Consider the following 27582-nt stretch of genomic DNA (forward strand, 5'->3'; position numbering starts at 1 on the left):
AAAACTCCTCTTGAAAAAAAAAAAAAAAAAAGGAAGGAAAAGTAAAGGGCATTTAACATATACATGCGTGTTTAAAAGGGGAAATGTCGGAGGGAGACTTCCTTTAACTGGTTGAAGAATTGCCCTCGGGAGCGTACACAGGGGGTCGTATAAAGTTAAACAGATATGTACAAGCACAGGGGAGATGTCTGAAATTCATCAATCTTAGTAAAGCAGCGGTGAGGGGCACATGAAAAGAGGGGGCGCCATGTGGAGATATGGGCACAAATTTGTGCAGCTGCCTGCATGTCTTGTTTTGACTTCTTTTTTTCTTTTTCTTTTTTTTTTGCTTTATGTTGTATCTTCTTTCTTCTCTTTTCCCTGTCATTTAATTTTGAAATTCATGAGAAACCTGGCGGAGTCTTTGTTGGCTCTGCTGGTTGCGCAAATGCCCCCTTTGCTTAAATTCATTTTGCTGGCTGAAGGGGCATGCGACATTTAGGAGTTGCTTCCAACAAGAGTCCCCGTGCATCCGAGGTTAAGTGGGAATATACAGACGTGCGCGTGCGTGAGAGATCACAGAAAAACGGGCGGTATGCATGAGCGTACAACTTAAGGAGTAAAGCGCCAAAAGGAGATTTCTTTTTTTTTTTTTTCCTGTTTCCTTAAATCATGAATACATGGACAGAGTGGCAAATTTTGCGAAAGTGATGAAAGGTGGCTATTTTGGTGAGTTCAAAAAGAAAAAAATATATATATATATGCATACATGCATACGTACGTACATAATGGCACATATGCTTCTATATTTTGCACGTATGGATGAACGCATGAGGGGCAAAGGTATGCATCTCATGGGCAGATGGTCAACCCACTTCGTCCGCCCGAACGATGTTTGGAAAAAGCGCAAGAGGACGGCGCCTACGGCTTCGGCTGCCATAGAGAATGCCAACTTAAAGCGAAAGCGCCAAATTGCAATTTCGAACTGAACCTTTCGAGCAAGTCCGTGCGTCACTTTGTGTGCCACATTGGTACAGCGTGAGCAGAAAAAAAAAAAAAAAAAAAAAGCAACCTTACGTTATCAGGCGAAACGAGACACAATCAACATCACCGTGTTTTGACCTAGGCGACCTGTGTGAAAATCCCCCTTTTTTTTGATAAACACAAGTCAGGGCGACCATCCAGCTCGGACGTATGATACGAACGATGCAACGTATGCATGTATGAGGGTATGTATAAATCTGTATATAAATAATATACCATGTGGCGCGAATGCGCGGGTGTCGTGGGTTAAAGAATACGCATTGGTGATGCGTGACTGATGGCACATGGCCGATGAACCATAACCACCCGCCCTTAGGGTTGGTTCGAAAATATAATAATACAGGGTACAGCACAGTGGGGGGAGTAACACGGCTCCGCGCCAGCTGCAACGGGGGAGGTCTTGCGGCTACACAAAGTATACCTTCACGTCGGGGCACGCATCCCTTATGCAGATAGTGTTATCCCTTTAACAATTGGCTGATTGTCAAATAGGATGGCAGCACATATATAATAAAATGAAGGGAGCACATCCAATTTGAGAGATGAAGAAAAGGCAATCCTTAGTTGCTTCTCTCAGGGTTCCTTAAGCTGAACGAAAAATTGGCACCAATTAGCTGTGAAAGGAGGTGCGCGACGTTATTTTTCGCATCTTGTCCGTTTTGCCTTCCCTCTTGTTGGTTCACTTCTCGCATAGGAAACAAAGAGAATGACAAAACCAGGTCGCTTCAACGTCTCGGAAACATCGCTGCAAGGCGGCACAAATTAGTCGCATGCGTTTTTTTCCACTATGTAGGAGATAGAGGCGTTTTCTGGTTTAAGTGAATGTTGAAAAAAAAAAAAAAAAACGGCGGAGGCTGTGAGCATTTGCGAGAAAACAATTCGTTGACGGCGTTCGCTGAAGGAGTGGAAATTACTACATTAACGTGCCCCCAAAGTGGATTTACAACATGAAGCGGTGACCCGTGCTTGTCCCAGGGATTGCGTTGCATATCTGCATTTAAGGTGTGCTATCCTCCCCAGCGTCCATGTTGCAATCCTTCCTTTCTTTTCTTTTTTCGTTCTTCTTGTTTTTACTAGACTGCCATTTTCCATATGACCAGGATATGACTCTTTCCCTCTTCTGCACCACTGCACTCATTTGTCTGATTGCAAAGGAGCAAACATTGTAGGTCTACTGTTCCGGGGGTCCCATTTGGGACTTCACTATCTTACCTTGCTAATTTGTTACCTCTTCAATCTATTGCTTTGTCAATTTGTTGCTTTGTCAATTTGTTGCCTTGTCAATTTGTTGCCTTGTCAATTTGTTGCCTTGTCAATTTGTTGCCTTGTCAATTTGTTGCCTTGTCAATTTATTGCCTTGTCAATTTGCTGCTTTGTCAATTTGCTGCTTTTCTTTCCCATCAATCTGCTCCTTAACGGGGTGACTCTCCACTTCTGCATAGGTGGGCACCACGGAGGGTGGTGCACTACTCAGTTTGAAGAAGAAATAAAAAACAAAAAGTCGTAATTTTATGCTACCTTCAGAGTATGCTCGTACGTATTCTCATATGTATGCTCTCATACGTATCCGCCCATGCATGAAGGAGCCACCAACTGGGAGGGAACTCCTGTTTAAGGGAATCCCCTACAAAAGTTCCTTCCCTACCACTTAAGGGAGAGAGGCGAGAAGATCTGCTTCATCACCCCCACTGTGTATGCACCGAGGAGGGAGGACTCATCAACATTGCATTCACTCCCAGTGGTGTAACGTTGTCCACAAGGAGGGTAGCGGCGAGACTGTGCGAAGCACATCACAACAGACTGGCTGCAAAATTGTTGATAGGATAGGTCCAGACAGCGGCGCAGTACTGCTCCATTTGGGCGAAACGGAGAAGGTAACAAGTAATTTGTGAATCCATAAACGGATACCTCTTAATCGTATTCAAGGGAGCAGAAAAACGAGCGGGAAGTGTTTTCCCCCCGTGCAACCAGGCGAACAACCACACACATATGTACCTACATATGCACGTACGTACACATGACACACTCCATTATGCGCACGACGATGGAGGCCTTTCTGAGGAGGAAGAAAGAAGCAAAAAGGCTGGTCGACATGAACGGGGAGCTCCCCAGGTACGCCTATATTTACGATAATTGCCAAAAGGACGTGTGCAACATTTATATGAATATATACAAGAAGTGTAAAGAAGGAGTTGCGGCGAAGGGGGAAGATGTTTTTGGAGACAACCCCAGAGAGATGGAAGAAACGGTTAAACGCTTCGTGGAGGAAAAGAACATTAATGATGATGGAAGGGACAAGTCCATTAAGAAAAGCATCGATTTGCTAATTTCTCCGTGTATTTACGAGATAAATAGAAGCCCCAATTATTTCACCAGCTCGTGCTGCTCGGGGAGGATAGTCGTCTTTGGCGAAGCGAGCGAGGAGGACCAGGAAGGCGAAGTAGGACAAGGGGGCGACGTGAAAGACACTGCCAATGGTAGGACAAAACGGACCTTCGAAGAAGACGCGTTCGTTTCGTACTTAAAGAGGAGTTACCATGGGGGGTTGCCAGCTGATCCACCTGTGAGAGGTTGCTACTCAGATCATCAGTCCGACTCTACTGTGCAGGAAAGGAGCGCCCCCCCCGAGAAGACGAAAAGAAAACACAGAAAAAATGTGAAGATATATTACTCCAGCCATATGCATCAGAATCTGAGAGAAGCCTCCAAGTTGGTGAAGCGTATTTTAACGGAGTGCTTAGGTGGTGCGACAACTCCCCCGCCTGTGAGTACGGAAAGGGAGGAAAACTCCGGGGGGGTAGCTACCCAGTGGAGCGCACCAAGTAGGAGAAGGAAGAAAGTAGCTCGACGGAATAATCCCGGAGAAGCGCTAATCTGGACAGATGATGAAGACCTCACCATAGTGACCCCAAAAAAGACCACAAGGATCTTCTTTAAATTTGAACCGTTCATTATTCACGTTAAGTGTGTCAACCTGGAGAGTGCACTGAGGTTGCTGAAAATGGGACAGATGGCTGGACTGAAGCAGAGCGGACTTCTGAACTTTAACCGTTACGTTACTGTTGCGATTAGGGGATCTATGCGACTTGAGCATTATGTGGAGGATCCGCTTTCACTGGAGGAGGACTCCATAGCGAAGCTGCTTCACGTGTGCAATGGAAAGATGGACCACAATCTGAGGCAGCTTGTGGGGTTTTACCACTGCTATAGGGAGAGTACGTTGGGGGGGGATTCCAAGTGGCATCCCCTCCAGTTGTACCAGGTGCAATGTCCGCAGTGTCTGAAGTGTGAGAAACGTTCACAGTGCGCGCAGGTGTGCCCTTGTGATGGCGATCAACGGGTAAGACTTCCCCTTCAGGGAACCATCAAAAAGGACCTTCCCTGGTCAGGCCAAAGTGAAGGAAAAGGAAGCCCCACTACTCTGCCTAACACGCAGTGGGAGAAAAACCCAGCGATGAAAGAAAAAAAAAAAAAAAAGGAAGAAAAAGAAAAAGGAGAAATAAATTTGAAAAAATACAACATGGAACTGTCGAGCGAGGGACACATAGGGACTGGTACTTCCCCAATGGGGGGGGACTCCTCACTGCAGTGGAAGCTCCTTTCCAGTGAGGGCGACCTGGACAAGTTCTTCGTTTGGGGGCATGATATGTTTATAGAGGAGGGGAAGATTTACCTGTTCGGTGGGTTTGCTAAGGGAGTCAGGAGTCGTGAGTTGAAAATATTCGACGTGAGGAGGAAGAGCCTTAAGACTTACCAGACGCCGTTGCCCTCGCTGTCGTACCATTGCTTCTTCCGGCTGGACAGAAACTACGCGTGTGTTTTCGGTGGTAGGAGGAGCCCTGAATGTTGTACGAGTGACGTTTGGCTCTATGATGTGCGAAGGAATACCTGGTGCGCGGCGGAGTGGCGGAGTAATGGTGAGAAAACTCGTGAGGATGGGCGTGGGGATGAGCGCGGTGATGGTGAGGACAGCTTCCGTCCGTGCGGTAGATACCGACACGCGTGTGTATTCGTCCGGAGGTACCGCAAGAAGCAGAAGGAGGTTTATCTCTTCTATGTGCACGGAGGCGTTACGGAGAAGAATGAAGTACTGAATGATCTGTGGGAGGGGAAGCTAACCGTTCAGGGGGATATGTCCATGAGGGCAACTCCCCTCATCAAATGGGAGAGGAAGCATCGCTTAGAAGAGGCCAAACAAGAGGGGGAATCCCCATCCCCATTTGTAAAGAACCACACCATGGTGTATAATAAAAGGAGGAACTTGATTCACATCGTCGGGGGGTGTTCCTCTTCCTGTGCTGAGGGTGCACCCTCGAGTCACCCCCGTGAGGAAGATTATATGGATCACCTACACACGTATGACCTGAAGAGGGACTGCTTTTTTTACCTTCGCTGTGGAACCAGTGGGGAGGATGGCCAAGCGAGCTTCCCATTGAATCGATTCTCGCACGGGACATGCGCGTGGGGGCACAACGATTTTGTCCTTATGGGAGGCCTCAACATGCATCGGACGCTGAACGATGTGTGGCTCTTTCGAATGAAGGAGAGGAAGTGGTACCGGCTGGGTGTGTTCCCCTTCCATAGTATGTACGTGAGGGCGAAGATTGTCAATGAGGGAGACTACCTGTACGTGGTCGGAGGCGGATGCACCGTCTTTACCTTCGGAAGCTTCTTCGACGTGCCCGTTGTTGCGAATTGTAGGAAGGTGTTGGTGGAAAAGGGGGTAGAGAAGGGGCTAGAAACGGGGGTGTATAAGGGGATGGAAAAGCCAGTGTGCCAATGGGAAAACAGAGCCATAGAAAACCCGGCAGACACACGGGTAGAAAATGGGGCAAAGAACCAGGGAGACAACCTGCTTGACGAAGAAGCCGGAGGGGCGCCTGACTTGGCGAAATCGTATCTTTACCTCGAGAAGAGTGAAAAGAGGCCACAAAGAAAATCGCACAGGAGTGTCCGCCACAGCCGAATGGCGACCTCCCCAGGGAAGAAGCCACCAGGGGAGCTGCTCTACCTAATTGCAAAGAACCGAACCTACGTGAAGGAGGTGAAAACCGCTTTGGAGCAGATAGGGGCTTTCGATAAGGGTCGAAAAATTGAGGTGTACAAAGAAGGTACAAGTGGCGGGAACGATCAAGACTCCTTTTTCGTACCAGTTTTGGCAAAAATAGAGACACTAAAAAATTATGAACAGGTCAGGCGATTTTTTCCATTTGAGAAGATACAGTTTACAAAGGAGGGGCAAATTTTCTACATACATAGGAGTCCCCAGGGAGGGGAGGAAAAAACAAACTTGAAGCGATGTCTGACAAATCTGTTTTACAATTTTGCTAATGAGAAGGTGAAGAAGTACTTGAGCGAGTCTGAGAGGAAGCTCATCGTCAGGGCCAGTGGCAAGTATGAAGTTGTGGGGGGTATTGTAATTTTCCACTATAAGCATTTGGGGTCGATTCTCCGGCTGTACCGCACGTGTGTTTGGGGAAGTGCATCGAAGTGCACGGAGATGCAGACGGGGAGGTATGCCCGCCTGAGGGCCCTGCTGAGGAAGTGCAAACATAGGGAGCTCATCTCATCTGTGGACGCGCTTTGGCTGGACGTGAGAGACGCATTCAACCGGTTTCGATTCCGGGGCGGCCACCGAGGGAGGGTGGCCAGGAGGCAGCCAAGACTGCGCCTGAGGTACATTGGAACGTTTCTTAAATTTTCGAGCCTGGCGAGGAGGCGCACCGTGTTGCGCGGCCTGTCGGTTTCAGCTCGGTGGGGCAGGAAATCCCCCCTTGGGGGGAGAGAGAAATCCCATTGTAGTAGGGAAAAAAAAGCGGGTCTTCTTAACCACCCCTGGTGCTCCCCTCCATACAGAGGACGGCGAGCAGTAAAGTTGTACCAGCTAGCCAAAATGAAGAAGCAATTGAAAGAGCTGCATTACAGCAAATACGGGATAAGGACCAACCCACGAGGAAAAAGAATCAAAGCAATCGCTGTTTACGAACAAATAGAAGGAGTGAAGAGAAAAAATAAAATCCACTTAGTGCTCGGAAGGAACACCAAAACGGTACACATAGAAAATAACGTTGTGTATAAGTTGGACTTACAAAAATGCATGTTCTGCTCTGGAAATGGGACGGAAAAGGAAAGGATAAAAAATCTCTATTTAGATCCATCCAACATGGTGGTAAGCAAGGAAAACGTTGTCGATTTGTTCTGTGGTGCTGGGTACTTCACTCTTCCTCTGCTAAAGTTTGTTGGCGAGGGGAAGATAAAGGAGTATTACGCGTGTGACATTAATGGTGATTCTTTGAGGTTATTGAGGGATGCAGTAAAGATGAATGGCATTGAGACAACCCAATTGCACATCTTAAGACAGAACTCGTTTGTCGTGACGAAGAATGCGCAGCTCGTTCGGAGATGTCATCGTGTTTTTCTCGGCTTGTTGCCGCACAGCGTAGAAGCCTGGTGTAACGCATTTCAACTTCTAGACGATAACGTGGGGGGTACACTCCACATACACGGCGTTGGAGAAAACGTTTTCGAAGAGCAGTTCTTCTCGCGAGTCTCTACATATGATTACGTGAGCAGTGTGAAGGGGGTTAGCCAGACTGCTGTCACAGATTTGTCCTTGACTGAGTTGGTTCGACGTGGGCTCCACGTGGCGGACAAGCTGCAAAGTGAAGCATTCCCCTCCATTGGGAAGTCGTGTCCCCGCGGTGAGGTGGTAACCTCGGGTGATGGAGACAAATTCGGGAAGAAGGCCAAGAGCCCCTACAGAGGCAACAAGGTCCCCGAAAGTCTCCACTTCGCTCAGTTCGTACTGCTGGAGATTTTTAAGCTGACCCTGAAGGATTACCTGGAGCACAAGACGAATTGGGTCATCTCCATACTGCACGTGGAGCGCGTTAAGTCCTACGCGCCGCGTGTTTATCACTACGTGGTGGACGTGCGCTGCATGCCGCAGGGGCGCGGCGGTGGAGAGGTGTAGAGGTATAGAAGTGTAATAGTGCAGAGGTGCAGTGCGGAAGCGCTTTTCCCATTGGCTCCTTTCCTCAATTCCTGCTTTTCACTACCGTTTGCCCCACCGTGCCCCTGGCCACCGCAGCCTGCGGCTCCTTTTTTCCGTTTTTCCTCTTTTTGTTCCCCCTCTTTTAATTTCTCTTTTTTCCTTTCCTTCTCTTGTGTTCCCCCTTTTTCTATTTCCCCTCATTACGGCAAGAGGGCGCTGCGCCCCTGCATGACGGTGAACTTACGCATCAAGTGGAAGCACTCGCGACGCATTTGCTAGGAGAAATGAACCCACTTTGGGGGAGTACCCCCAAGGGGGGAGCCATACATTTGAGTTCCGATAAATGAAACGAAGGGAGTCTCAGTTGATTGGTGGAAATTGGACGATTTGTCATCGTCGCCGCATCCTCAGCCGCTTCCAAAAGGAAGGAGCAATTTTTGCACAGGTCGGTTTCGCCGTGCGTAGCAACATTGTCGCGGGGCGTCAAGGGGAAATAAAAAATGTCTGCCGCTTTTTTTTTGCGAAAAAAAGAGGATAGGAACAAATAAGTATGAGCATACATTCCGCGTGAGGACTGCTCCTTTGTTGCGAGTTTTCGTTTCCTGCGACTTCTCCTCTGCTGAGACTTTTCGTCTGTTGCGACCTTTCGTTTGCCGCGAATCCCATCACGTGGAATCACGCGGAATGACACAGAAGGAGAATATGACCTGACCACATCGGACTTACCCTGCCAACGTGTTTGTTCCCCTCCAACGCCGCAACAACAATGGCAGCCAAGCATCGTAAGAAAAAAGAAAAAAGAGAAAAATAATAAAATGAGGGAATCCCTACTGATTAGCAGCTCCTGCGCAGTTATGAACAAACGACGGTGCCTTTGGATTGGACAAGTCGCTTTAAATTTTGCGACCCTCTTTGGGCAGATAAACTTTTCATCGTCGTTTGCCCCCCACCCCCCGCGCAGACCCTGACCTGATCATGTGCCGCAAGCAGCCTGGGATAGGTAAAACATAGAGTGAATGGTCGCACGAGAAAAAAAAAAAGATAACAGGAAAACGGAACAACAAAAATAGCGAAACAAAACAAAGCGACAAAACAGCGAAACAAAGGAAACGAACGCAGCTCCACAATTATAGGATGGGTCGGGGAGGCACTTTGGCTGAGCGGACACCCCCAAACCCCCCTTCTGATCATTCGCGTAGTGTACACCCCCTTACTCAACATCTGAAGTTTTTCGCAGCACTACCGTATTACGACGATATATGTGCCTCCTCGTGCATATTCATCCACGTGGATGTCATATTCTTTCCATTTTTAACCCCTTGAATTTAATTCTTCCTATGTGTTTCCTCCTTCAAACCTTGCAGCCATTGGCAGGCTATGTGAAAAGTGCGACGGGAAATGCCCCATCTGCGACTCGTATGTGAGGCCCTACACCCTCGTGCGGATATGTGACGAGTGTAACTATGGAAGTTACCAGGTAGGGACGGGTAAGGGCTCTCCCCAGAAGAGTGCCTCATCTGGAGATTTCCCGTGGAAAGATCCGCTTAAAGTTACACATTCGTAGGGGTGCACTCCCCTGCCGGCCTGCGCTCATATTGGTCAGACAACCGATAGGAGACTGCCTCTTTATATTTGTCTCACCCATCCCCCGTCCCCAGGGAAGATGCATCATTTGCGGAGCCACGGGCATATCGGACGCGTACTACTGTAAGGAGTGTTGCCTGTGCGAGAAGGACGTAAGGAGTGCACACATGTGCGGAAATGCGCCCGTGTATAAGTTATCACGTCGCTGTGATTACGCAGGACGGGAATGGACCACATTCTATTCTTCTGGACTTAAGTTGTCTTAACTTGACTCAAATTAATTTGGTTTTTTCTTTTTTTTTTTCTTTCCTCTTGTCTTTCTTATATTCCATTAGCGAGACGGCTGCCCCAAAATCGTAAACCTAGGAAGCGCGAAGACGGACCTGTTTTACGAGAACAAGAAGTATGAGTTCAAGAGGCAATAACAGAAGGGCGCATTGTGCGCGTTGGAAATATGGTCCGTGCGGATATACCGGCAGATAGGGGACATTCCTACATATGCGCATGCATGTGTGGGCCCTGGCCTCCAGGAGGACGGCATTGCATTAGTGTGCTGTTGAGAAGGGGGAAGGTTTCCGTTGTCAGATCAGGACTCTGTAGGGCCTCCTCTCTTCGACCATAAACATGAGAAACGTTTGTTGCGTAGTTATTTGAAAAGCAAATCAAAATTGCTGTTCAAACGTCTGCTAAATGATTTATAATGTTCAGCAATTAAGTTAATTCTTCCGATGGAATAAAAATCTTGAAGTTCACTTTCCAAGGAATCTAGATTGGCAACGGAGAGTGTGCCTAAGATTGCCCTATACTTTTCTTCAAATGCAGCGAGTAGGTAATTGTGAATAGGGTCATTCGCACTGGTTCCATGGGTAAGTGTCTCCCTTTCCCTGTTCTTGTCCTTGAAATGAGCGATTTTTTTTTTTTTTTTTGTTTCTTGCAAAAGGTCTCTATATGTCGAACGATTAGCAATTCTGGACAAGATGCGTAAGTTTCCTTCTTTAGGACTAAAACCGTTTTCTCTATTTCTACATTTTTTTACTGTTTTGTAACATTTCAATCGTTTAAAATGCTTCACATAGATCTTCGCACTGCTCAAGATGTAGTAATAGTTACTCATAATGAGCATGCTCTACATGTGTACAGTTGAAGGGGAAAATATGTGGGGTGAAAGACAGGGTTGATGAAGTTTGGAATGACTGACGTTTGTTGATTAAGCTGAGTTGCAGGGAATATAATGGCATTTTTTTCTTTTTTTTCGTTCTCTCTTCCGTTCTCTTTGTCGTTTTTTCTCTCTTTTTTCCATGCCACAGGACTCTCAGCGCGTCTGTCGAGTAACCATTATCCTTTTCTTAGTGTTTAAGTGTTCCATGTCCTCTTTGCAGCTGCGCGGAATTGTATGAACGGGTCAGGCTATTTGGCTAGGAAAGGCACATGCTCAGAACTGTGCAACGCTGGGGGGAGAAGAAAGATTTGAAAACCTATTTCGGAGGAATACACCCACTGAGGAGGGAAAAGAACATTAGTTGTAACCTCTTGTCAAGGGAACGAACATCCATCACTAGATAATTTCTATCTACGTCTGGCAGGAATGAAAAAAAAAAGAAAAATAAAATAAAAAAGAACCATTCATACTTTGAGCGCAAGTCCTAACTCGTCATTATGTGTAGAACACAAGTGTATCCATTTATGGATGATTACAAAGTTTGAAAAATCTTTTTTTTTTTTTTAAAAATTTTAATTTCAATTGTCGCTCCATTTGGGGCAGGTTGTGTACGGCTGAAGAAATCATTGCTGTTCAGGCAAAAAAAAAAAAAAGAGAAAACACAAACAAGAACAGGAACACAAACAAGATCAGAAATAAACAAAGAAGGGGGGAAAAGGAGGAAGCTTGAAGAACTAGGGAGTACAGAAACAATGTAAAAAGGTGTGCACTCCTGAATGTAGGAAAAATACGGTTTTACTATTTTCCACGTGAAGAAAAAAGAAGAGACAAAAAAAAGAAAGAAAAAAATGGCGCACAGGAGGGGACAGCGACAATTGCATCTTGTTTTCGTTGCACAACCTATTTGTGGAAGCCTTATTGCTCTACACTTTTTAGTGTTTCGGGTTGGGCCATGACAGAATTGAAAGAGGACAGAAACGTGCGAGATGACGTTGAGTATTTTAAAGGCACGGTCAGAGGGAAAAAGAAGGAAACCCCCCCGCGGAGATAAACAGTGTGCTGTTGAAAAGGACCAAGGGACAGAGCATGACGCGGGAGGTGATAAAGAACAATACTCAGAGTCGATATGTCTGGGAGGTGTAGGTACATACAACTGCCATCAATCAGTTGGTGAACACGGACCTGGTTATTGTACACATATGGATGCCTCCTCTTTGTAAAAAAAAAAAAAAAAAAAAAAGGAATCCACTAGTTGGGGACAAGGAACTAATTTGAGTTAACCGCGCGGTAGGAAAAATAAAATCGACGTTAAGTAAGGAGTATTCAAACGGAGGGGAAGGCATTCTCCAGGATGCTTTGTTTTTCTTTTTTTTTTTCTCTAACCATTGAACATCATCAGTCCGTCTATACACACCGTTTTGAGAATTCTGAACCGAGGGGTGCGAAAAAAAAAAGTTCACACAAGCACGTATATCCTCAAAGATCCACCGGAGCGAGGGTAAAAGGACTGGTCACCTCCCCTTTTCCCAAAGGTATAAGTTTTCCCCGTAGGAGCTGCTTTTCTGGCATATGTCGCTGCAAGGGTCTGTTTCCTTAGGGCGGTAACACATGGCGACCTTTCCCAGCATCGCTAACCTCCCCCATTCTATTCGATTTATGCACACTTATACGGTAATGTTCCAGCTTTTGTTGCGCCTTCGCGCGTCTGTCCCGCATCTGTCACTGTGGGGCGAAGAAGTGAAACGAGGTCGATCAAGTTGGTCAAAAGGAAAAAGAGCTGCTGCTCAAAAGAGTTGTCGATCAAAGGAGTCGCTAATCAGAGGAGTCGCTAATCAGAGGAGTCGCTATTCTAACGAGTTGACAAAGAAGGGGGCTTTCCTTCCCAACTTGGTACTCCTTTTTTCTTCTTTTTGGCCTGCGATTTTCGAACTTGTTTGAAATTGTTCCACAGGGAGGTGAATTTTACCAAAAAAAAAAAAAAAAAAGAATATATATATATGTATATATATATATATCAAAGTTTATATGCATTCTTTAAAGCAACAGATGGCGGGGAAAAAAAAAAAAAGAAACAGGATGGAAAGGGATGACGACGAAACACATGTTTCTTAAGTTTTTCGTGACGCGACGGGGATGAACAAACTGCTTTTTAGAGTGGGTCACTTCCTCATTTTGGTGTGGTCTGATTTGCGCATCAACAGATTTTCTCCGCTCCCCTTCGACTCGTGCTTATTAGTCACCCTGGCTTCTTTTGATCTGTTTCTCCTGGTTCACCTTCCTTGTTTCTTATTTGGCTCTGTTTGAGAAGCTGACACAAGAAGGTGAAAGGCGGAGAAGGATTTCGATAGAACTGCGACAGAATTGTAGCATAACTGTGACATAACTGCGTTAGTGTTGCGGCGGGGCATTTCAAGGCGAGGAAAAAGTCTGGGGACACCAGATTACTCACTGTGAAGTGCAACTTTACGGGCTCTTTGCGGGCTGCCCGAGACACCCTCCACGGCAGTGCGAACAGGCGAGAAAGAAGACACCACTAGGAGTTGGGCAGGCACGAAGAAGAGGCAACTCGGCGAGGTTTGCTTCCCCCCCTATGGATGCACATATATATGTGTGTACGTCCGTTCGTCCGTATGTATGCCTGTACGTGTAAGACGAATTCATGGATTTCAATCATGTAAAATACAGAGGCTGGTTTGTTCTGCCGCTCCTTCTGCCGTTCCTTCTGTGGGGGTTGCTACCTCTTTATGGGGGACCGGAGCACAATGACGCAGTGCTGGGAGGGAAGAAGGGGCAGGGGGAAAGCATCATCACGCTGGAAAGTTTCCTCTCAAGTGGAATGAATTTGGGTGTAACCAGGGAGGGAGACGCTAGGGGGAAAGGTGACAGTCCTGCCAAGGAGGATGATCAAATATATCATAGCGTCAACCAAGGGGTTAGAAGGAGCAATGGAGAAAGATTTCCCAGGAAGGTGTACTTCTCCTGTAGGAACAGCAGAAGTGGATGGGAAGAATTCGATAGTGAGGTCGAGCTCATGAGCAGCTGGTATGTTCACCCTGGTGAGGTTAGGCAGTCCATGAAGAACTCGGAAAACGTGAAATGTGCGCATTTGAAAGGGGATGCACATCGAGAGGGGGTTTTATGGCCCGACAGTGAAGTCTTGTACCTTGGAGGGATCCCCAAGGGGGCAGCAATTTCATATGGGAAGGACGAAGAGGAGTCGATTAAATGGTGCTGGAGATTGAAGAAAGAAATGGAAGAATCAGCTTCAATGCCGTTTGATCCCTCTAATAGCTTCTTTGACATGTTCCCCAAGAGGTACACCACGATGAGGAGAATGCTCGCGTCTGATAAGGAGGACCACTTAGAAGGAGAAAGGATTTGGGTACCTAAAGCAGATGATACCTTCGAAGGAAGGGTGTTAAATGTGCATTTTACTGCGAACAAGAATCTCTATACGAATGTAAAAGTGGGAGGACAAGCATTAAAGCTGGCACTGAACAGTCGAGTGGAGGGGATATATGTATTTATGAAGGATTCTCAAGCGTGCCACATAGATGAGGAGGATGAGGAGAAGAATCGGATCTGTTATGATCCAAACACGTCTAGGAATTCTACTTGGTGCAATAACGATCTTCTGTGCCTGCCGGCCATCCTGTCGAAGCCGTACGAATGTTATAGCGATAGCAGTTTGATGTTGGAAAACAAGGCAGATTATCCCAGCATGTATTACGACTCGCTGAAGTTCACGGAGAGCCACGTGGAGGGATCGGACGACGTGGAGATCGTCGATTTGATGAAGGCGGGGAGGGCGACAGGGACAGCCGCAGAGACAGCGGAAGGTGAAGCGAAAGAAGCAAGACAAGCCAAAGGAGCAAACGGGGACAAAGGGGTCAACGCGGACGACACCATCTTCCAGAACAGCGATGTAAAGCTGGTGACCGACCTGACCCTGTACAAGGGGTGGAGCCTATTCAAAGACACGGACGGGATGATGGGGCTGGCCGGAAGAGAACTCAGCTGCAGGAATGTCAGTGCGTGGAACAATATCGTCGAGAAGAACAATTCTTTGTACGCCTTGGATGTTAATCTGCCCGAAGGATCAGTGAAACCGTTCGTGGAGTTAGCTAGCCAAAAGGACTCCAAAAAAGGGGATTCATCCTACGGTAGGTTTGTTCCGAAGAAGGCAGGCAGAAAAAAATCAGATGCAACAGCGGAACCGGATGGAACAGCGTCTGAAATACATATAGGAGATTATAAAAAAAACTTTGGGCCAATCGTATGGTCGGAGCCCAGAGAAAGAGGAGGCATTTTCTCCGATTCGTTTATGCAGTTTACGCTCTACAATTTAGAAGTGTGTGGAAATAATATATTTGGCAAATACAGTAGCAACTGGCAGGGAGTTATTGACCTAAGCAGCAAGTGTCTGGTGCTTCCGAAGATGTTCTGGCTGAGTTTGATGGAGTACCTACCCGTGAATAAGAATGACGAGAGGTGCATTCCGAAGAGGAAGGAAGTTAACTTTGATGAGAGTACCGTGCCGAGGATGTGCTCCGTGGAGGAAAGAAAGAGGCCACTTCCTGTGTTGAAGTTTTACCTTTCCGATAACGACATCGTGAGTGACAACAACATCGGAGGAAGGAGCGGTATGAATGAAGCCCCATTTGGAGACTCTCCCCCACAGACGACGGCCATTCAAGAAGTGCATATCCCCCTGGACAATCTCATTATCAGTGAGGAGGGTCCGAATGACGGCTATCTCTGCGTACTTCCCGATGTGCACGAAGGAGTGTCCAGTGAGAACAGCGGGAGGACCACCAAGCCGTTAATTAAATTCGGAACGTACGTAATTAATAACCTCTATGTGGTGGTGGATCAGGAGAATTACAGAGTCGGGTTCGCTAACAAGAGAGATTACCATTACACAAATGAAAGATGTACACAGAGGGCCAAGTGCATAGGGGATCAATTTTACGAGCCAGCCTTGAATATCTGCGTGGACCCCGACTGCTCCGTATGGTACTTTTACACGCTAAATGAGGAAACGAAGAAGTGCCAGTCGATATCGTCCGGCTTCTACATCTTCCTGCTCATCCTCCTGCTGTTGCTCCTGCTGGACATACAATCATACTATTTCTACAGGAAGTCGGTGCACGTGGCGAAGGTTTCGTCGAGGTAGAGGAGTGACAATCGTAGCTGTTGGAAGGGTGGCATAGGTGTCTTTGTTACCGTGTTTCCCTCAGTTTGTTGCCTGCCACGAAAAGCTCCACAGGCCTCATGTGGCAGCTAATTCCCGCCTCGATTCTCTCCATGTGGAACACTTTTCATTTTTTCAGGCCTGCCTTCTCCTCTCGCGTGACGCGCTCCCCATTGTGTATAATTTCTCATTAGTGTTTCCGCCGCTTCTTTTTTTCATTCATCCTCCCTTTATTACTTACTCTTTTCCTTCCCTCCTTCCTTCTTCCCTTTTTTTTTTTTTTTTCACCCCCCCTTTGGCCAAACAAAAAATAACTTCCAATCGACCCGGACATCACTCGATGGAAAAATTTTTTTAAATTCACTTTTTGCGATTAGCGCATGATTGACGATGGACACTGGACAGGAAAGAGAAGCAGGTGGTGGACGGGCCCCCAAAAGTTGTCCAAAATGGCTTCAAAAAATGGCGAATAGTCAACCGGCTTGTTTTATTCGACATGTGATACGGTGCGATGTGATATTATTTGATTTTTGTTTTTTTCTTTTTTTCTTTTTTTGTTTTTTTCTTTTTTTGTTTTTTTCTTTTTTTCTATTTTTTCTTCTCTTTTCTTATCTTTTTTTTTTTTTTGCTTTTCTTTTTCGCGCGATTTCCTTCCGAGGTGGTACACGCGGCAATCAGCCGTGCACAGGAATGCATCGTCTGGCGGCAGAGCGCGCATGCGATGTGTATGCGGTGTAACTGTGCAATGCAATCGTGCTGGGTAGGTATATCGATGCGGGGCAGTTTTTCCATGGGGGGAAGAATTATTTTCCGTATTTCCCTTGCGCTGACGTGTGTTGTCTTCCGTCAGCAAAGTCGGAATCGTCTTTTCGTTACATCCATTGGTTCGCTTCGTTTTTTTGTTCACTTTGTTTGCTCCATTTTCTTGTTCGCTCTATTAGCGTTGTTTTTTTTGTACCTCCCTTGTTGTATCACCTCTTCTGCTCCGCGTCTCCCCAACTTAGCGGCGTGTACGGGGGATTGGCAATTCAGATAAAAGGAAGGAAAGCGGAAGTGGCAAGGGGGACAGAAACTTTTTCGTCATTGTAGTCCCCAGTGGCACACAAAGGAGAAAATGTGTGCGTGGATGTGCGCACAGATGGGTGTATAAATGCATTTTAGTTTTTTTTTTTTTTGTCTTTTTCTGTTTTGTTTTTTTTGTTTTGTTTTTTTTTTTACTTCTGTTTTTACAACCTCGTCCAGTTAAGCGCTGCACTGACTCTTCATTGTGCCACCCTGCGTGCGACACCCCCAGGAGCAAGTGACCATCTGGTGGGTGGCTCCGTCCGAAAGGGTTACTGCAGGGGGAGCAACTCGGGGGGGAGGAAGATGAGGAACTTTGCAGAGACGAGGACGAACCGTCCCTACGTGACGAAGAAAGACAGCCTTTATGACGCGCTGCCCAGGCATCCCTGTGTGATCATGCCACAACACCCCTATCCGGCCAATACATATGCACGAGGATACCACACGTCGGCGAGCGGAGCCCTGCTAAAGGGGGGCATGCCAAATGGGAGCCAAGCCATTCCAACCGCCCAGATAAACAACCTGACAGCGCTTAAGATGGGAAGAATGGGAAGTCACGAAACGGATTGGGCGCGACGAAGTTGCGATGGGGGTAGTCAAGCAAACCTCGCGAAGGGCTCGGCGTCTTTGCTGCATCGGTATGAAAATGGGAAGCAATGGCCAGATGACAGAACGTTTGTGGACTCGTCAGGGGTGTACTTGTCACGGGTGGACTCCCCAAGGGTGAACTCGTCCGCCGCGCCCTCACCAGAGGTGTATCATTTGAGCGGGGAAGGGAATCCCATGGGGAATCCCATCGAGGGGAGGGGAATTGGTCCGAGCGTACGAAGGGGAAAGCCCAGTGGGAGGAGCATAAGCGAACTGACTAATAAGAATCAAGGGGCCCAGACGGTGACGGAATCCCATGCTGGGTGTTTCCCCCGAATGATGGAAAAAATATACACAGGGGAAAAGCACGGGGAAGACACCGGGAAGATGAAGATTCCCCCCCTTGCGGGAATGGAGCACACCAAAGGGGCACCTTTAATGAATGGTAATCTTGTGGCGTCTTCTCAACCGAAAATACGTCGGGAGGTTTTTCCTCCCTGGTGGGGCCAAAGAACAGTGGGGAGTCCCTCAAGAGAGGCTTTCAATTATTACACTCTTCCAAATGTCCGATACGACAGGGTGGGACCTTCTGCACGAGGAATGATGGGGGTCGTTCTGGTTCCAGTCAATGGAAGAACAAAAAATGGCTCTACCAAATGGGATCAAAGTGGAAAGGAAGCAGGTGCAGGGCTTGTTAACAAGTGGAGCAGTGGTCGCCTGAGTAGAACCTCAGAGTATAGCTATAAAGATGTTGACCCCCTTATGTATGGTGGCATGGCCCAGGGGAGGTGCTACCCTGATGATGCCTCGGTGGAGAGCCTTCCGAGGAATATTTTTCCCTGGGGTAGTAACGAAGGGTTCCTTCCCGGAAGCGATAGCAATCACTGCGAGGTGGTGGCAGTAGGGGGGAGCAACTACGAGAGCGGTGCGCAATGGTATGGCCAAACGGCTGTTAGAAGGCTATCTCAGGAGGGCCTCCAAAGGGGAGTTATGCCCCAGTGGCACGAAGGAGGCTACTCAGATGGGCTGGAGAATCAGGATTCGATTCCCCCTGAGGGACAGGCGGTGCGCTCGTGGAGCAAGGACACCAATGGGGTGACGGCTCCCGCCAATGAAAAAGATGCCTGTGAGGAGGATGCGGACCGCTCCACCCAGTGCACCTACAACAAGAGCGACTTCACCCAGTGGGTCTCGCACAACAAATTGGTGAAGAACATCATTTCGTCGCACAACGGGGAGGGTCACGTGGAGAGGTACGGGCTGTACAGTCTCCTTTTCGACGCCTACGGACACAACAAGGAGGCGTTCGGAAGACACTTCAAGAGAGAGCGCGACAGCAGCATGGATCAACTGATTGGGCGAGTAGTACCCCAGATAGAGAAAGGCACAGACAAAGAGGTAGACAAAGAATCAGACAAAGACACCGAGAAAGACACACAGAAAAGCAACGGAATTGTCGAGAAAATCATCTTCCTCAAGTTCTTATTCAATCAGTACGCACACACAGAATACCCCAATTTCATTTCCTTCAAATGTTTTAAGACCATGTTTGAATTTCACCGAAATGTTTTTTCTTCGGAGAAGATTATCCTTTTTATCTTTAACTGCCTAGATAGATGTAGAAGGTACTACGTTAGCGAGACGGATTTCCTAATCGGCATGCTGGCTTGCAGTCCGCAGATGGAAAACGACATTACAAAAGACACAGGGAAGTTAAGACACCAGCTGATCTTTAGGGCCTACGATCTGGATAGAGATGGTTACTGGAGTAGAGAGGAGATGTTCGTTTTCCTCTACCATCTGTATGAGCTATCGAAAAATCTGAAGCACATGGCACTTAAGGGAAACAAGAAGAAGATGAAGAAATTTGTGGCTGTCGAGCGGGACAAACTGATGAGGAAGTGTGAGAAGGTTAGCTACGATCATTTTTACCGCCTTGTGCTGAACAGGAAAGTTGAGGGGACGCAGAACCTCCTCAGATCCAACTGCGACGTGGCCAATGTAGTGAAGACGTACTTTCTGTGTACCTACGGGGGGGGAAGGAGCCCCCCCATGTCGGTTGACGCAGAGGTTACGACTAATTCAGCCAGTGTGCAGTTGAATGGACCAATCGACGGGGAGAAGTGTCAGCAAAGGGAAGAGAGTCTCGACCCTGCGGAGGGGACAAGCCAGGACGAAGAGGGTGTGGACCCCTTGGATGGGACGCAGTTGAAAGGCTGCAACGTGCATAAGTGCAGCTCTGCAGAATTCAGTGGACAGTCTACCACGGGGGATCCCAATTCGGAGGAGGCCCGGCATATAAGCGCTACTTCAATTAAGGGGGACGATGACCCTGAGGAGTTAGTGCAGAGGGAAGCGGCGGATTCCACGGGGAGTTCGAAGAATAGAGAGGAAGAGAAATCCGAGGAGCGAATTGAGGAACAATCAGGGGAATCATCAGGGGAACCAGCAGAGGAACCATCAGAGGAACCATCAGAGGAACAATCGGAGATTGCGGGGGAAGCGGTGGAGGAACCACCCTGTTGCGACTCGAATGAGACCCCAAAGGGCATCGACCTGAATAGCGAGGAAAAAGGGGACAAGAAGGTTGACGAGGAAGAAAAAGACAAAATGAAAGAGTGCGGCGTGTCAGGCAGTGAGGCGAATGTCCAGCTAATGGTCCCCCCCGGGGAGAGACCAGACAGGCCGAGCAGCAGCGAAAGCATACCACATTTCGGAGGAGGTCACGAGGAGGAGGGCGGCCATAACGAGGAGCGCCCCCATAAGGAAAATCCCATACACAAGGAGGAGATGGCCAAGAAGGAGAATCCAACTCATGAGGAGCAGCGTGCCAGTCGCATGACCCCCCAACGCAGTTGGAGAAGCTGCGTGGAAAAGATTAAAGAAATAGTTAAGGCGTACAGAAAGAAGTACCTAACGGACAGGACAAAATTGTTTGGACTGAACCAGGACGTAGCATTTAAGATCTTCACGACCTTTTACAAAGTGAGTTACAAAAAGAAGAGAGAGAAGTACAATGGGAAGTTCGACACCGTCTGCACAGCGGCGTGTAACTACAACGACATCATCCTTCTTTGTGATGAAGCCGCGAAGGTGTTGAAGGGAGAGGATTCAATTGAGTACGTGGATCTCCCATGCAAGGTATTTGGAGATCTACATGGGAACATTTTCGATCTGTTGGACTTTTTTAATATGTACAATTGGCCTTTGCATGGAGAAACGAACGAGTGGCTAACCGTGGAGGAGGTAGCCACGACAAATGGAGTGTCTTCCTGGGGGGGGAAAGCAAAGGAGACTCTTCCATACATGGATGGAAACGATAAGGACGTGAAATATGTTTTCCTGGGAAATTACATAAATAGGGGGAAGCATTCACTAGAGGTCATTTGTCTGCTGCTCAGTCTGAAGATCCTTTTCCCAAAGCATATATATCTTCTGAGGGGGAACCATGAGGAGAGGTTGTTTAACTATGTTCATGGGTTCTATGCAGATATAGAGAACAAGATGGAGAGAAATATCAAGACAACAGGATTGATAAGATACCAGGGGGAAGTGATACAAGCTCATGCATATGAGCTATTCAATCGGATTAATGATGTGCTGGAGTTCTTACCCCTCTCCGTGTTACTAGGTGGAAACATCCTGTGTGTACATGCAGGCATCGGGGACAGCCTCTATAGCGTAGAAGACTTTGCAGACGTGCACAAGCCGATTGTCGTCCCGCAGTTTGTCGACAGGACGAGCAGTAGCAACGGTAACGGTAGCGATAGCCGTAGCGGTAACTATGAGCGTCTTCAGAAGATCATTATCGACACCCTGTGGTCTGATCCGATTAATTATGACGATGAACAAGACATGCTCCTTTTGGAAAAATTAAAACTAGGGGAGGACATTATCCCTTCCAGTCGAGGGAAGATCACTCTCAAGTTTGGTCAGCGGAGATTGTCTTCTTTTTTGAAGAACAACAAACTGAAGATGGTCATTAGAGGACATGAGTGTGTGCAGGAGGGATACAGATACAGCTATAGTCGGCGTCTACTCACTCTGTTCTCCGCCACCAATTACTGCGGCAGATACGGAAACGATGCAGCCAACGCGTTCATCGTTAAGAGGGGAAAGAGCATCGTCATTTTTAATCAGATTTTGAAGTGCCCCCGGGAAGGGCAGCTAGAGGGGACAGATCATGCAGAGGAGAGGGCGGAAAGGACAACTGGAACGCTGCAACAGCTGGAACCGCCGCACATGGTGAACCGGAATGCCCCCCCTGATGGAACCTTCCCGAAAGGGCACGCTCCCCCCTACCCACAAGAGCCCCTCCACTGGGGGGACTTCCCCCACGAGGTAGGCCAACCGAAGCACGGCGCACTCCCGTTGAGAGGACACGGAAAAATGAGCAGTGTATGTTCCCCCTCAGAAGTGCCTCCCCTCACAGTGGAGAATTGGAGATCTAGTGATCAATTCTCCAGAGTTGACCAGATTGGAGACGCTTCTCCCGATCGTATGGGAAGCCAACCGGACATCACCATGAGGGGAGCAGCATACAGTGTTAGGACCCTCGGGGGGGAAGAAGAAGAAGAAGAGGAGGAGGAACAAACAGAGGAACTGTCAAGCAGGAGGATGGATGAGCAAGTTACCCCTTTTGACCCCAATGAGAAGGAGTTCACATCGGATGGGGATGCAGTGGAGAGGACCTTCTGCGACTCCGCTGTGGAGAAGAAAGACAATCTTCAGAGCAACCAGAGCAACCTCCTCCTCAGGGATAACCATCCAATTATTAAAAGGAAATTGCGGGACACGAGGAGCAATGAGGACATGAACTGGGGGGTAGCTGCGCAGTTGGAAAGGAGGGAAGGAGTGTCCAGTCGCTTCGTGTGCAACGGCCGCGATGATGATCGTGATGGCGACCCTGATGGGGTCCATTTCCTGAGCAGCTCGCGTAATAGCATGCGCGATGACCATTCGAATGGAGACGCGAGAGAGGATAACTGTGACCGGGATCCACTAAGGAAGAGCATCAGTGCGAATGGGACCTTCTCATCGGAAGAGAGCCTCTATGGCGGGTGTTTACATGGAAGCAGCGGGAGAAACTACACAAGTGAAATGTTCTCCTCCAAACTGTCTCACTTCAAGGGTGAAGATTCAGAGAAGGGTGGAATCGAAGACATTGAGAAGGCCCAAAACAGACAACAGCGCAAACCCCATTTGAAGAGAGATGCCCACTGGGAAGAGGAATACCTTTACAACGATTACGAACATTGCTTAGACAATCTCTCCCAGGGAGACGCTTTGAAGAATCCCCCTTGTGATGAGCCGGATAGCAACGACGAACACCTGTGTGCAAGCGAAACGAAGCAAGAAAGTCGAGTCAGCACAAATGCTATCATCGAGAAATTTTTTCAAAATAGAGCAACAAATCATGGAAGTGATGAGCATATCTACATTGACCATTTGGAGGACAAAGAAATGCAGAGGGGGGACGATTTAAATCATTCCCAGTGTGCAAAGTTGACTCCCTTGTTCAAGCGAACGAATGATGTGAATGTGCAGGGGGAAAACGAAGGAGCCGAGTGGGAGCAGAATGGAAGTTGTGACACCCTGATGAATCAGATGATGAGTAAACCCATGGAGTACATGATGATGCCGCCTGACTTGGGTTTGGCTAATCGGCCAAAGTTGCGACAGGATACCCATTCGAGCGAGCAGAAGGGGCACAACTCCGCCACCCTACGCAGTTTGCGAAGTTTGAGGAGTGAAAACAACACGAGGGAGTCGCTAAGCAAGTGAGTTTGTATGGAAGCGCGTTTGTGTCGCAGCCCGTTTGTGTGGCAGCGCGATTGTGTTGCTTCCGTCTGTATTCCTTCCCGTTTGCTCAGGTGCTGTGTTGTTTAGTGGCATTTCTGCGTGCTTAGGCTTTGATCCATTTGACATATTGAGCTTCCTTCTCTTTTTCCCCTCTCTAGGCTACAAATGCAGTTTTTGCCGCCTGACCCGAAGCCGCAGACAAAAATTTCGCTGCAAAAAATTATGGACAAGTTGAAGGACGATGCGTAGCTGCCCGTTGGGGGGTGCTGCTCTGCGATTCTGCCGCTGGGTAGAGCCTGCACCTGTGCGTCCTCGTGCGTTCGTCCACGTCTGCTTCTGGTGGGGCGCGTTGCAATTTTGTTCCCTCTACACAGCACGTACCATGGCTATCATGTGGCCGGTAAGGAAAACGCGCACATAATCGTTGCGATGTCGTTTTTTGTTTTTCTTCCTACCGCAAAGTTGGATAAAGGAACACCGCTACCGAGAACATCATGGTAAAGAAGCTTCCAAGAGTGTGCCACCATGAACTAGGGACTCGCCGGGGATAACTCCCCAGGGGCGAAGAAAAAGGAAATGATAAAATGAATGGTTTATTGCACAGTCAGGCAAAACAAAAAAATTTCCAAATTGTTATTCCCCAGCTAAGCAAATGAGGGAAAAAATAATACACAGTTTGGGTAACCAAATGGGACTATAAAAAAAAATACACAGCTTGTCTAGCCAGATAGAGCAATAAAAAGAAAATACACAATATGGCTAGCCAACTGACAGAATAAAAAAAAATACACAGCTGAGTCAGTAAGACGTTCGTTAGGGTCATCAGGAAGGGGGCAACCTGGAGTCGCGGAAGAAATGGAGAGACCCTGTCACACACCGGACGCACCACCAATAAAGTTGTTGTAAAAAGTGGTGGTGAGGTAGAGAGCCCAATTGAGCGGTATACACTCGTTGGGCTGCACATTCTCCTTGAGGAGGATGTCCCTATTCTGAGCATTTTCGAAGGGGCGCAGAATTTTTAATAAACTATTAAAGTAAACTTTATCGCAGTTTTCAATTTTGATGACCTTCACTGCGTCGAATAAATCGTCCAGGGTAATAAAACTGCCCCCAAGGAATGTTTTATGGTTTATTAACTGGGGTGGGGTGCACTTTACGGAGAAATCGGTTTCGCCTAGCGCGCTGGATTTCCTGTCCATCTGGTCTTTGAATGGAATCCTATTGGATGAGTCCCTTCCAACGTCGCCGTCCTTTTCTGTTTCTTTTATTTCTGGTTCATGGTTGAGCAGAATGGCTAACTCGTCCGTAATATAATCGACTACATTTTTTGGCCTCGTTATTAAAACTTTGTACAAAAGGAGTGTTAAAAGGGTGGACGTGTCACTGCGTTTGAGGTACGCGTCTATGTCTTCCTGGTCTACATTGCTACTGCAAACATTTGAAACGATGTCTTCGAGTGGTCCTCGCCCATATATTGCTTCTATGGAGGGATGTTCTCCGACATTATCGCCAAGGAGGGTGATGAACTCTTGACCAGTTGCTTCTTTGGATCCGTTCCTCAATTGTGTGTCTTTCTCCTGGGTCCCTTCCCCCCCTATGTGTGTCTCATGTCTATGTAGCCCCTCGTCAAAACCTTTCAGCTTTTTGCCGATTTTCACCATCTTAATTTTAGCTCTGTTTGTTCGTCTCGGTGGACGGAACTAACAAGGAGTGGGACTCTAAACGGTTTCACTTTGTCTGTTCATGTCAGCCAGGAGGTAGACTTGCCTAGCTGACATGAAAAGCGTGGTGTGTTTTCGGTGTGATCTTTCGCCTTGTGTATATAGAGCCCACCCACAGGTGTGGAATCTCCTCCAGTGGGGTATTTTGTTTGGCTGCTTCTTCCTTCTGTGAAGGTCACAGCGCCTCACAGGAGGGGAGGGGACGGTTCCTTCATCTGTGATCTCCCTAACGGAGGAATAAAACCTCCTATGTGAGTACATCCGGGATGTGTATGACCATGTGCAGGTGACACTTTTCGAAAAAAAAAAAAAAAATCGCGCTATATGCAGTCGCCCCACTTCGCGCGTGCACATCCCTCCCCCCGAGGAGGCCCTTGTTTTCTTCTACAGCTTGATCAAGTGCCTCTTAACATTCTCCATGTTTATATCATCGTAGTGTAAAGAGTGCTCATATAGAAAATTCCCCCCCTGTTGGATACGAATAAGCTTAATTAACGTGGCATGCGTGTTCAGTGCGTGTGCAAAATCGCGCACGAGACTTCGTATATACGTGCCGCCAGAGCATTTGATTTCCAAGTCGAAGAAGGGGAGGTCCACTTGGTTTAAGTATTTTAAATCCTGAATGTGTACTTTATTTGGCTTGATATGAACAGCAATTTTTCTTCGAGCGTATTCGTAGAGCCTCATTCCGTCGACCCGCTTGGCGGAGTACAGTGGCGGGGTTTGATCGATATGTCCAATAAATTTACTCAGAGCGAGAGTAATATTTTCTTGTGATGCACGTTCATCATGGGTGGTGGTACCCAAGTGAGAGGTCCCTTTCACAAATTGGCTGCTTGTCTTTACTACTGTTCCTTCCCGGTCCAGTGTGTCTGTCTCCAAGCCGAAGAGGCCTAAGGCTAAATACTTTTTGTAGCATTTTAAAAAATCAATGAGCTGCTTGGTTCCCTTCTGTATGCCGATGACTAGGACCCCCTCAGCGAAAGGATCTAATGTCCCTCCATGTCCCACTTTGAAGTTTAAGTTTGTCTGGCTCACATGTTTGAAGTGCTCTCTAAGGACCTGTTTGACCCTCTGGCAGACTTTCATAGAGTACATATTTACAGGCTTGTAGATATTTAGAAGACCCCCGTATAGGATATCATCAAGGGTGGCTTCTTTTTTTCTTTTCCTTTCCGTCTGTTCGCTTTGCCTTGGGGGGGACAGCTCCATTATTTTGCTGTGCCGTTTGAGAAGATGATCTTTGTAAAGGCTTATATAAAAGTCGACGGAGTTGGGTTGGCCCCCCCGGGGAGTTTCCGACTCGAGCGGTCTGGTTTCTCCTTTGTTTGTTTCGCTTTCACGTGGGGCAATCTTGGCAGTGCGATTCGGCTTATTGGGGGGTTCCCCTAGAGCGTCCTCCTGTTGACCCATTTGGACGCCTCGTTTGGGAGGGGGAATCCGAGGGGATGGGTCCACTCCGTCCTTCATCTCACCCCCATTTTTCGACACACCCGCAGAATTAGAACGTCCCCTCAGAACAATGCGGAGTCTTCCAAGCTTCTTCAGCGCTGCACAGAGGTAAAACAGTTTAGTTCTGTTACCTCCATTATGGGGGTGGTCAAATGTCTGGAGCGACGGCGGAGGTTCCGGCAGAGGGTGTATCCGTTGACTTGGAGCGGCCCTCAGCTTGCTGATGGGTTGATTGCCCCTCCTGTGGAGGGCCTTCAGAAGGGATACCTCGTGTGTGTGAGGGTTCCTCCCTCTTGGGTGCACCAACAAGGGAAGGAGTGCGCAGAGCACACACAAGCGCAGCGCCAGGGGTGCGCGAGGCATTTTGCGGAGATAGGAACTGGTGTGAAGGGTTGGGAAGTGGGGTGAACGGATGAGAAGCGGTGTGAACGGTTGGATGCCACTGTGAGGGAACATTGCTATGTTTCTCTGTGCGGTCCGTTCCCTTGCCGAGCAGGCTTCACCTGAGTAGTTACTCCATTGCGGCTTCTCACCCGTTGTAACAGGGTGCCGCTCCTCCCCCTTCGCGAAGCACAGTGGGAGAAAAGAATCCCAAAGAAATGGGGGGGTGAGCGGATCACCTCAAAGTAAAGAAGCAGAACTGACTGTAGCGGTGTGAAAAACTTTTTTATTTTTTCTTTGCCGATCTGCGCACGAGATGAATGGAGCCCGCTCCATTGGCACTTCCCCCCATGTCGACAATTCCTACCATGTTGGCACTCTCCCCCCCGTTGCAAAGCAGCCTTAATATACAACCTGATGAAGGAACGAAATCAACGTAGTAATTGCTGTCCCGTGAAATGGCCCAGAGGACGATGCGACTCTTCCCCCCTTTGGCAAAGCGGGACGAAATAAATCGCAGCAGTGAAGAAAGTGCCAAGATCAGGAACGGGGGCGGTTGGGGGAATCATTCCCACCGGTTTATCGTCCTATGCGAAGTTGCCATCGCGAGTAAAGAAAA

At 47.8% G+C, this 27582-nt stretch overlaps 7 protein-coding genes across 7 annotated transcripts; 4 read left to right on the forward strand and 3 right to left on the reverse strand.

Annotated features, from left to right (window-relative positions):
• Positions 1–3067: 3067 nt before the first annotated feature.
• Positions 3068–7996, forward strand: C922_04660 (hypothetical protein; the record flags this gene model as incomplete). Its single annotated transcript, XM_008820239.1, has 1 exon — positions 3068–7996. The coding sequence occupies one exon, from the start codon at positions 3068–3070 to the stop codon at positions 7994–7996; it is 4929 nt and encodes a 1642-aa protein (XP_008818461.1).
• A 787-nt stretch (positions 7997–8783) lies between these two features.
• Positions 8784–10026, forward strand: C922_04661 (hypothetical protein; the record flags this gene model as incomplete). The annotated part of the gene is made up of 5 exons (XM_008820240.1): positions 8784–8799; positions 8979–9017; positions 9382–9494; positions 9676–9753; positions 9937–10026. 5 exons carry the CDS (start codon positions 8784–8786, stop codon positions 10024–10026), a joined length of 336 nt encoding a protein of 111 aa, XP_008818462.1.
• Positions 10027–10247: 221 nt separating this feature from the next.
• C922_04662 (hypothetical protein) lies at positions 10248–10724 on the reverse strand (the record flags this gene model as incomplete). The annotated part of the gene is made up of 1 exon (XM_008820241.1): positions 10248–10724. One exon carries the CDS (start codon positions 10722–10724, stop codon positions 10248–10250), a length of 477 nt encoding a protein of 158 aa, XP_008818463.1.
• Positions 10725–13419: 2695 nt separating this feature from the next.
• On the forward strand, positions 13420–15936 carry C922_04663 (hypothetical protein; the record flags this gene model as incomplete). The annotated part of the gene is made up of 1 exon (XM_008820242.1): positions 13420–15936. One exon carries the CDS (start codon positions 13420–13422, stop codon positions 15934–15936), a length of 2517 nt encoding a protein of 838 aa, XP_008818464.1.
• A 1386-nt stretch (positions 15937–17322) lies between these two features.
• On the forward strand, positions 17323–23658 carry C922_04664 (hypothetical protein; the record flags this gene model as incomplete). The annotated part of the gene is made up of 2 exons (XM_008820243.1): positions 17323–23387; positions 23568–23658. The coding sequence occupies 2 exons, from the start codon at positions 17323–17325 to the stop codon at positions 23656–23658; spliced, it is 6156 nt and encodes a 2051-aa protein (XP_008818465.1).
• Positions 23659–24278: 620 nt separating this feature from the next.
• C922_04665 (hypothetical protein) lies at positions 24279–25070 on the reverse strand (the record flags this gene model as incomplete). Its single annotated transcript, XM_008820244.1, has 1 exon — positions 24279–25070. One exon carries the CDS (start codon positions 25068–25070, stop codon positions 24279–24281), a length of 792 nt encoding a protein of 263 aa, XP_008818466.1.
• A 444-nt stretch (positions 25071–25514) lies between these two features.
• Positions 25515–26945, reverse strand: C922_04666 (tRNA pseudouridine55 synthase; the record flags this gene model as incomplete). The annotated part of the gene is made up of 1 exon (XM_008820245.1): positions 25515–26945. One exon carries the CDS (start codon positions 26943–26945, stop codon positions 25515–25517), a length of 1431 nt encoding a protein of 476 aa, XP_008818467.1.
• Between the last annotated feature and the right edge of the window lie 637 nt (positions 26946–27582).

Source organism: Plasmodium inui (genome assembly GCF_000524495.1).
Source record: "Plasmodium inui San Antonio 1 unplaced genomic scaffold supercont1.27, whole genome shotgun sequence".
Lineage (NCBI taxonomy): Eukaryota > Apicomplexa > Aconoidasida > Haemosporida > Plasmodiidae > Plasmodium > Plasmodium inui.